This window comes from Archocentrus centrarchus, chromosome 17 (genome assembly GCF_007364275.1).
Source record: "Archocentrus centrarchus isolate MPI-CPG fArcCen1 chromosome 17, fArcCen1, whole genome shotgun sequence".
In the NCBI taxonomy this organism is placed as follows: Eukaryota; Metazoa; Chordata; class Actinopteri; order Cichliformes; family Cichlidae; genus Archocentrus; species Archocentrus centrarchus.
In genome coordinates, this window is record NC_044362.1 from 24,042,885 (window position 1) to 24,053,851 (window position 10,967).

At 37.2% G+C, this 10,967-nt stretch overlaps 1 protein-coding gene across 1 annotated transcript; it reads left to right on the forward strand.

Annotated features, from left to right (window-relative positions):
• The first annotated feature begins 2,868 nt into the window (after positions 1–2,868).
• Positions 2,869–8,107, forward strand: cplx4c (complexin 4c). The gene is made up of 3 exons (XM_030751846.1): positions 2,869–3,202; positions 7,195–7,282; positions 7,539–8,107. Exons 1-3 carry the CDS (start codon positions 3,036–3,038, stop codon positions 7,755–7,757), a joined length of 474 nt encoding a protein of 157 aa, XP_030607706.1. The 5' UTR covers positions 2,869–3,035; the 3' UTR covers positions 7,758–8,107.
• Positions 8,108–10,967: the final 2,860 nt, after the last annotated feature.

Consider the following 10,967-nt stretch of genomic DNA (forward strand, 5'->3'; position numbering starts at 1 on the left):
CATGTTTGTGGAAGCATAGACTTATCCATATTTGCTTACATAATGTTATTTTGCTCTGTTAAATCTGTAGTGACTTATGACCAGGTAAAAAAGTAGTTATTGATTATGTTCATTAAACTAATCTGCTCATCATTGTACTTCACACAGTGGTCAAATTTCTCTTGAGGCAGAAACCAGGCAAGGTCAAAAAAAGAATAAAACCTGCACAAGTAGGAAGAGTAGATTACAAAAACAACAAAAGTTAAAATGGAAACCTGAAATGCAGATACTGCTTCACTCAAGGATGCACCAGCATGTTCTGTGTGGTACCTGCAAAACACATGAAGTCTTTTACTTGTTTGCTCATTCTGTCATTCTTCTCCATGCAATATAAAGCTTAATGTTTAACCTGTAAAGCCTGAACCATAAAATAATTGCCAGAATTTTTTTTTTTTTTTGAAAATGGAGTGTTTATTGCAATTACTAATTTGTATCATATTTGCTACATTTGGAATTTTTTTTGCAATTTTAAGCTATTTATTGCTTAAAAATGTATTATGCAATTTATTTAGGTTTTTTTCAGGGAAAAGATTAACCTGATGTAAAAATCTCAAAAACTCATGTATTAAATATGATACACTTGGTGTTAAAGGGTTAATATCATGTAACAGCTGTGTGGCAAGCAGAGTAGTACCCAAAAGCAGGACACCGAGGGCAGGGAATAAACTTTAACTCTGCTTTATTTGCTGGAACTCACGGGGAAAAATATACTAAATACAAACAGGGCTGGGCTGGAGCCAGAAATACACAATCTAGGAAACCTGGACTACACAGAGCACTCAGCTCTGCAATAAAGAACAGAGGACTTCTCAGACAATATGTACACATGGGTTAATCATGGAGATAGGACACACCAGGGAACACAACAAACAGAGGCTATAGAAACAGGATATAATAAATGACAAAGGAAAATTTCAACCCAACTAATATTACAAAAGAGCCAAACTAAAATACAAGTGATCCTCAAATCAAAAGGAATCATTAAACCCAGGAACCATGACAGTTAAAAGAATGAAGGTCAAACACACCATCTGTGTGTCTGTACAATACGTAAACTGTACACTACTTACTGCATTATACTTGTAGTGACAGACTGGAGGATGGGATAAAAAAGAATCCAATGCGTCACAAGACGGCACAATAAAGACATCATGGATTACCAGGCCAGAGGTCACAGTGAGCAAATACGTGACCACTCCTCTGTCTGTCTGAAGTCCCACGACAAACATATGTGGTATGAAGCGAGTGAGGTGTAACGGCACAGGCTCACGGTGTAAGCTATGGCATGTCAATAAAGTTTGGCACCATCTCTTTCATACTTTGAACCCACAACCAATACAGTACAAGTTTGCCTTGACTTTCCATTCAGTTATGTCGTTCTTTCTGTTTTAGTTGATAGGTTAATTCCCTTTTGTATTTCCATTCAGTTCTAGGCTCATGTCTGTGTTTTAATTTTTGTGTCTCCTGTGTTTTCTGTCCCTTCTCCATTCTGTCTTTGTGTCAAGTCTGGATGTCTTAGTCTTGGTCTAGGTTTCTGTCTTATTTTGAAAGTCTCTGGTCTTGTGTGTTTTGTATTTAGTTTTACTTCCCTTGTCTCGTCTTCTGTGATTAATTTCAGGTGTGTTCCCCTCCTGTCTCCTCTTCCCTTGCTACCAGAATTTTTATGTTATGAAAGGGTGACATTGACAACATCCTTAAAATACTCTTTGGATCCAAGGAGGACGATCTATACGTCAGCGTAGCAGACAGGAAAGCTGATCCGCCTTTAAGTATGCCTAGTATCATACATCTCTGCAAGTCCTATCTGAACATGCTGGTAACGCACATGTGAACTGCACTTGATGTGAGACAGCAGAAACAGAAACTGACACAGACATTATCTGCCCATATCATAACACACAGTAAAATAAATAAAAATAAATAAAAAAACAACAACAACAGGGATGCTTTGGGGTAGATTTAACACAGCAACAAACATGTTTCTTTGCTACTTCTTCATTTTTATGGTTATGCTGAAATGTACACATTTAAAAATGAGGACTGAAGAAAGACTTGTTGAATGAACATTATGCAAATATTATTATTATTATTTGTATATTTTTGGTGCTTTTTAGCCTTTATTGTGTTTAGGACAGTGGAGAGAAGACAGGGAAAGACAGACAGTAGACAGACAGTAAATGACCTCAGGACTTCAAACTTGGGCCTCTGCATTAGCTTAACAGCACATCTTCATCTTCTTGATGTAAACATGTGTGACATACAAAGCTTGCTTTAAATTGAGAAACTTTTTTTTTTTTTTTTTAGTTAATGAAAACCTAAACAGCTTAATGGTTGTAAAGTCCAGCATTAAAAACCGCCAAACCCGTAAACCAGTAGGAAAAGAATAATAACAAATGCTATAGTTCATGCTGGGCCCAGTGATTCAAAATAATAAAAATTAACAATTATTAAAAAAAACAAGTGTGCAAATGTGTTTGCAAAGAGTGCTAACCTCAAACATGAAAAATTACAGTATCATTAATGAATAGTTGTATCTATTGCAGCACCACTGACTGCAAAATCTACTTGGGTAACCACTGTTAATATAAAATGTATTCTGTGTGCTGTACCTGCATTATGGGATTCATTAATGTTTTATCTACAATGAGTTTTTATTACTCCATCTCACCAGTTTCATTGCAGGAATCAGTGCTGGTTTGGCAGGTAGATAACAGCTGACTACACCTACAGTAGAGGGTCTGCTCCATCTTGTTGACAAGATAAACGCTCTCCATTATCTACAGGCTGTCAATTATGAGGTAAGCTCTTTAGCGGTTTTACTCCAGCTACAAGTTATTGATACAGTCTAATCATCCTGACACACATCTAGGGAAGTTTGTATACAGCTCTTGTAAACAGTATCTTGATCTGAACATTTTAACATTACCCTTCTTCACTCCACTAGCCCCCAGCGTTCCCTTTTCCCCCGTAGGACCGAAAAAGATTACAACTGAAGTATGGCATTCCTCATGAATCAAATGTTGGGCGATAAGTTGAAGAGTTTTACCGGAGGAGATGGTGAATCTAGCAGTAAAGTGGGATCAGATGGAAAGGAAACGGCAGAGTCCAAAGGCATGTCCAGGGAGGAGTTTGAGGAGTACCAGAGGCAGATGGTGGAAGAAAAGTGAGTAAATCTTGACAGCACAGGACGACTGACAACAGTGCTATAAAATAAAGGCAACTAAATTGGATATCATGCTTAAAATTGTTCAACGATATGTGCTTTGTGCTGAGGACACATACTGGTGATTAACATATTTAAATGCTATTCTAAATTTGATATAAGTGTGGATGTGTAAGTGTGAATAGCTGTTACTGTGTGTTTGGACTGTCAGTTTCTTGACCGCCTCTGAACTACTGTCAGCTGAGATTAATATTTATGTAAACGTTTAAATGTTTTACAGTGTGTAACTGGAAAAAAGTGAAAAAAAAAATGCAACCCATGTCAAGCACTAGTGTTGTACTAGTGATTAATAATACTAGGCTTTCACTTTGTGTTTATTTCAGAGCTGCAGAAAGAAGAAGTATACAGTACTGATAAAAAGCACCCTTTTTACTCTTAAAACACGCTCATGAACTACTGTTGCAATGTGGGCCATGGTGGTGACATGTAGAAAGAAGGGAGTTGGTTTGCATTACCCGGTTAATATACAGAAGCTCTGTTCTACATTTCAGACACGTGTAGGATGACCAGATCCCAAAAACCTGAGTGTGTGGCAAATGCAGTGTTTGTATGAGACAATGTGGGACATGTTAGCAATTAAATTATTCTTCAGATTCACACAAGGGAAAATACAGAGTGAAGTGACACAGTATATGTGTGTGTCTTATATATACCCCTGTATTCTCTGTTATTTCACTGTTATTTCAGCTTCTCTTCTATCTGGTAATGATCATTGGATTTCAGTAGAGATGCATCCATAGATTGTGATAAGATATTTTTTTTAGCCATATCTGACAATTTTAGTGTTTTTTTTGGTCAGATAAGACACCCACATATACTGTGTCACTTCACGCCATATATTCCCTTGTGTGAATTTGAAGAATAATTTTATCGAAAGAGACAAAAAATTATTTCCTAGTATATCATATTCACCAACATCTGCAAAGCATGTGACTTTTTGGTGGCTTCTTTCCCTGACGGGCATAGCATTAGAGAGGGTAACCTCCACTTGAATATAATAAAAAATGACTTCCCTGCTTTCTTCACATGCATTGGGTACAAGCCAGACTTTAGAAAAGTGCACATCCTGGAGAACAAGTCAAAATGTGGGACATTGTCTCTGTATGTGGGGCAGGGGGGCAGTGAATATAAATGCTTTGCAGTCCCATATAAAGGGGGACATATTGTCATCGCAGACACTTGTCATGTAAAGTTTAGACTTATGCAACCAAAAAATGTTTAGTTCTTATAGAGCAGCAAAGGGTACAACAGTAAAACAACCTGAAGGTACCTGAGGTTGTGGCCAAGGCCTTGATCTACATTGCCCTCAATAATGACACGTGCTGGACAATGCTCAGTCTTAAGACTCACCTTAGGCTATTATGATAAACTTCTGCTGGTGGCGTGCATACAAAATGGCATACATACATAGAGAATGTACTATAGTTGAAACTGCATCGTTGTTGTTGTTTTTTTTTACAGTGTGTGGGTGTGTATTATACTGTCTTACTTGTGTGACTACATATATGACATCAGCGGATGTGAGGCAGGCTTATAGTTTAGCTTTAGGTAAGGGTTTATTCCCTTAGGGCTCAAATTAGCCAGTGAAGGAGATTACGCTCTGTGTGTGGTTTCAGGAGGCCACCATTAAACATGTCTACTAGCCAGTGCATTTTAAAACAATAATTATTTAATCATCTTACAATCTCAAGTAATGCTAAAGTGTAAGCTGCCATCAACTAAGTGAAAAAGACACTTGTAATGACGTTAAAGTCTTACTGTGAGAAATGAGGCAGATTAGAGTTATTTGTTTATTTATTTACTTGTTTTTTTTTTCCAAGTGGCAAAGGGTATTCAAAAGGCAGTTTAGTGTTCATCCAATCAAGGTAAGTATACCAATAAAAACTGCGTTCTTATTTTTTGTTTTAAATTTTTTAATTAATAATTTATTTTTAAACTCAAGTGGCAACATAACAGACCCTCTTAGGATTTGTGTTTTTTTTTTTAGAACAAGCAAACAAAACTTACTCTGATTATATTTGAGGATAAATCCAAGTATCTAAGTAGTTAAATGCTGATATCGCCTTTGTGTATTAATGGCACAGTAATGGGAGTGAATGAGGTGAGGGAGTGCAGCCCTGGCCAAAACATCCCTGTAACCCTGGATTTGTGCCAAGCTGTAGCTCTCCGTGCAGTTAATCTTATTAAGCAGGGTCACGTCTGACATTACTGCAGCTACAGTTATAGAAGTGGGCTAATAACACAAACTGTGGCAGTTCAGTGTTTTCAGGGAGATTAATCTGAAATCAGGAGGTAAATAAGTAAAAGTTTCTTCTTTTTTTCCCTTCTAAACTAAACCTTGCAGTTCAGTAATGCGCATCACCAAAGTGTTTTTACATTGTACACAGCCTTATTGTCATTTTTATTAAAAATAAATATTTTTTTTAATCAAATGCCTTGCATGCTTGGCTCAGTGTAAATGCAACCAATAATAACATAAAAAAAGATTTTTATACCACAAGTTTCACATGTACTTTAGTGTGACCTTAATGAAACACCTGCAGTAACCGCCGGAGAACTGCAGTGACAAAGTCACAGTTTCTCAGCAACATTAACAGTAAATGGACAAAAGTACTGCGCCACCTGCAGCACGGAGACCCACGCCACGAAACTCCCAGTGCACAGTTTCTGTGCTGATGTTAATGCCAGAGGAGGGATCCTATTACAGCACCGCACTCAAATTCAGTAAGCTCTTTAGAGTGACTCATTCTTTTACAAATATTTGTAAGGGCAGCGGCATAGCTGTTTTATACACCTGCTTTTAAAAGATCTGAATTCAGTGATTAGGAGGTTGACTCAAAACCTTTGCCTATATACTGTAGATGTGGACAAAAAAAAATGACAGCTTTTAAAAAATGTGTATTATAAATATAATGGTGAGCATCCTCTGGACTTTTTCCTGCTGTTTAAGAATTTTCTAAGCCTGTGTTGAACAGTTAAGAAATTTTAAAAGGGGCGATGGTGCTGAAAATGCCGTCTTAAAGTAAACAAACTGACCCTTCACTAAAAAACAAAAACACAAACAGGGGTGGTAGATCTTGTGAATAGACAGAAGTAAATAAATAGAAGATAAATATGGGAGTGACTGTATAAGCAGTAGCCCATTTTTTTCTTTTTCTTTTGTTTGTTTTCTGGGTATAAGATGCCATTGTCATGGAATAAAAATTTTATGAAATAAAAATGGTACATAGCTTTTATAAGGTGACATAGGTGCATACAAGCTAAAAATGGGTCATTTTAGCCTGTTGGTAAGTGGTAGCTAGGCAACATGCTATCATAATATGCGATGAAGATAAGAACCTCGAGAGGCCTGAGATGTACCCGTGTGCCAGCTTTGTTTGTTCAACTCCTGATTATGTCGGAGAAGTCTGTGGACAAACAGTCAGTCAGCAACTTACTCCTCACAGATCCGCACAGGGTCAAACACAATACAGCAGATGAAGGCAGGAAAACCAGCGCAGTGCAATGAGACCTGCTGATCAGCTTAACAAGATAATGTTTCATATGACAGTCTTAGTGACCCAGCTGGGATTCCTGGTGTGTCTTCTTTTGTTTACATTACAATATGATAAGTGTGATAAGATACCGATAGGAAAGAGTTACTCCAGGCCATCTGGTTTTTTGTCCACCCTTAAACCTTTTAATACATTTTCCTCGTGGTAGGATACGTTTTTGTGGGGTTATGAGATACTTGGGACATATGGGTCACATCCAAATTTGTAAAGAAATTTTAAAAATTACACATTGAATGGACTGTAAAAATAAACACAACTACATTCCAGTGGTGTATTTACTGTATCTTTTTTCTTTTAACTCGCACTCACACCTTGTTGCAAGGCTGGCTTTGCAGTTTTCACATTTACTGTCTTATTTAAAGTGTATGTGTTTTGCAGGATTCAGCGTGACAAGGACTTTGCCAACCGGAAGGCTGAGAGGGCAAATCTAAGAGTGGCACTGAGAGATAAATATCGACTTCCAGATGTAAGAAACTCCTTAGTTACTGTGTGTTTAACATCAAACTGGTTTATCCTAAGTTCATTTGCACTGTAACTGCATGAATTCTTGCACATTTTTGAAGCACTGTCGAAACACTGCTCAGCCTACATCTTGTTGCATAATCATTCAGTCTCATAAAGAGCTCTTTAAAGTCTACTGTGCATTTCTGGGGTAACATTGATGGATCATCAGGTTTTACCACCATTCTGAACTTAATGCTATTTTATGACTTCTGTAACAGAGCACTCAAGACACTGCATTAGTTGAGATGGCTGGGGATGACATTGATGTACCAGAGGAGCTCGCAAAAATGGTGGATGAAGATGAGGAGGAAGAGGAGGCCAATGACTCTTTCCTCAATAAACTTCAAAACTTGGATGTGGACACACTGAAAACCAAGGCCCAGACCACAATGACGGAGATAAAGCAGACTGCAGAGGAGAAATGTATCCTCATGTGACTACTACTCCATAAAATGTACAGTGCTTACACCACACCCAGGCCTTCATCCATTACCTGTCACATGAACAGCAGCATTTAAACATTCAAAATGAAATGGCTATTTAGCAGCTAATGACTTTTATTTTAGCAGTCCTCTTTCTCAGATACTCAGATTACAGAAGTAAAATGCTTTGGTCGTGGAGTGCTTCTCCACCTGCAGCTGCTTCGCTAAATGAGCCGACCATCTTCATGTCAGACCTATTTTACTACATACACAGTATGACAAACAGTGTGGTTTGTATGTCATTTAATTTGTCTATTTCTTCATCTGTCTCTGTTAAAAACATCAATAAAGTAATAAGACTTGTTTTTGTTTTTTTTACTTGTGACATTCATTCAAAAACTTGTCTGTTTAAAGAGGCTAAATTTGACTTTAGGTGAGAAAAGCATTAGCCATGGGAAGTTCCTAATCTGGATGAGCAGAGGGAAAGAAACTCTCTGGCTACTATGACAAACTAAAAGATTAAAAGATAAACCACCTGAATGCCCCAAAGATTTTTCTTTCTTTCTCCTAATGTCTGCATCAGTGATTCGCTGTACACTTGCACCTTTATTTGTCAGGAATTTAGAGTATAATCTAGGATTATGGATCCTAGTATTAATTTAGACCCATATACCTTATCGTCTCCACTGATTGACAAGCACATATTTTTTTGTTACTGAATACAAAAATATGTACTTTTAAAAACTTCTGTACACATCTGATGTATCCTCAACCGCTATTTTAAACTTCTAAGCAAAATGATTTTTTTAAAGCATTTCTTCTGGGCAGTGACTGGCCTTATTTTAAAGGCTTTAGAGTTAAAAAGTATCACTTTTTGAAGAAACTTTGCATTACAAGCATGAAGTCCACATCTGCACCTGAACAACACGCGACAGATCAGCCTTTTCTTCACATTTCAGCTTGAGCTGCTCATATCTCCCAGCATTTAACCCTCCCTTTCCATCATGTCTCTGTCATCCCCCTGCTGTTCACCATCCCCCTTTCCCCCTGTAAGCTGACACAGCGCCTTTAAACATTAGCTGCTTTCTTCCTAATAGGATCTCAGGGACTTAAACTGTCATCTGATAAAACTAAGGCGCTTGATAGCTGCGTTGCGCCCTCTTAACCAATTTGTACTCAATTAGGATAATGGGGAAACAAGCAAAGAGGGACAGCTTTAATATATTAATGTGATAAAATGATTATCAGTTTCCCTTGCCTTTGACCTGGCTTAGGAGCAGATATCATATAAATATTATCCATTATTAAAGTATTCCAAACATTAAAGGACTTTAGAAATGGTTTATAATTAGATCTGAGAATGAAATAAACTATCTGACAAAAATGGCAAAGAGAATGTAAGAGTACACAATTTGACTTATTAAATGAAACAGTTCACTATGGACTAAAATCAATGTATTATTTTAAGTCACATACATGCTTTGTACATTGCACTGCACTAAAATATTTACAGTAAACTGAGCCATAATTAATGGTATCTACAAATATAGTACCAGTCAAAAGTTGTGACTGGTACTGTATGCTATCACAGCCATCACAAGTCAATATGATGACCTACTGTAATAGGGATTAACTGCAGTGATGGTGCTTCTGCTGGTTTATTAGCCCAGAGCAAGCTTTTTTCAAAAAGGATCTTTTATTTGTAATCATCTAAATAAAACTTCCATATACAGCAATGCCAACAACAGTTATCAGATAATAATAAGATAATAGATATTAATTCATCCCAAATTTGGGATTCTTTAAATGCCAATTATTGTTTGTGGAGGTATTTATTTTCAACATGTATGTCAAATTTTGTGAAATAACTGCCTGTCAGAGTCACTCACAACTCATCCTTTCTGGGGGGAGAAATTCTGAAAAATTATTACTTAAACAGGTTTTTACTTGCGATTCCACTTTTTTTTCCTCCATATATTGAAAGTTGGAGAAAGGTGATGCTTCACAACACCTTGCAGGCTTGGCTCCCTTTATAGTCACCATATGGCAGCAGCCTACTTACTGGCAAATCTCTGCCAGGGGGGCATCTTTAACTTCTTTATTCATTCACAGGCAAAAGTAATAGGCTTTTCAGTCTCTCCTTTATTGGAAACCAACTTTGACAACCCAGAAAAGGTGGTCAGCCAAAGCACTTAACCCATAGCCAGTCTGCTAATAGGTCACACTGACAATGTTGCTCGCCGGTTTAGTGATGCCAGATGGCTTTAAACTTGTTTAGCTTTAGGTTTCCACGGATCCCTAACCTTCTCACCGACTCCTAGAAGATGGTATATACCCTGCTGTTTCTTTACAGCGTGCCAAAGAGTCTGTAAAACAAAGCAACTGTCTTTTAAGACAATTTGGATTTTTTGCATGTTAAATGTAAATAACTTACAAGTGGAAAAATGCACTTTCTGCACCGCTTAAAGAACTCCTAAATATATCTTAGGGTAGGTGGAGTGAGGTCAGTGGAAATCTCCGGTGAAGTCTTTAGGCTAATTTAGGATGGGACTGATCTCTGCAACACCTACTATAGCTGCTACAGCTTTGGTTGTGCCAGCTGGCAGAGGAGAATCTTGCAGGCTGCAGAATGAAAAACCCCACTGCCACCAATGCAAATCCACTTTGTCCTATCAGACGCATAGTGGCCAGATTATGTGACTATTGTGTTGATTTCAGAAATGCAAATATGGTTTTGAAGAAAACCTTCTAGCTAAAACATTTTAAAGGTGTGGCATGGATCATAATGAAAACCTTGCTATCTCCTTGTGTGTGAATTACTTGGGCTAAAGTGGGGTGCTATCCTTTACTTTGGTTCTCTGGATCTTTAAAAAATATATCGCTAAATGAACAGTTATTGTGATTATAGTTATTATTATTCTTAGATTGTACTATTTATGGTAACTGTATAATTACATGAATTTTGAATATGAAACAATCCCAAATTAATTAAAAAAAATTAATGTGATTAAATTCACTTTTAACACAAGTAGTTCACTCTTTTATTTTATTTTATTAAAATCTGCAAATTTTGTGGTGCAAGGTTTACATTAAGTCACTTCTACTTGAATGAAACCTTATTTTATAAGTCTTTACAGTGTGTAGTCATTTAAGTTAAGCCCATCTCTGTGTTTTTCCTCCCTTGTATTGTCTATAATGAAGGGATTAACGGGGGGGAAAACTCTC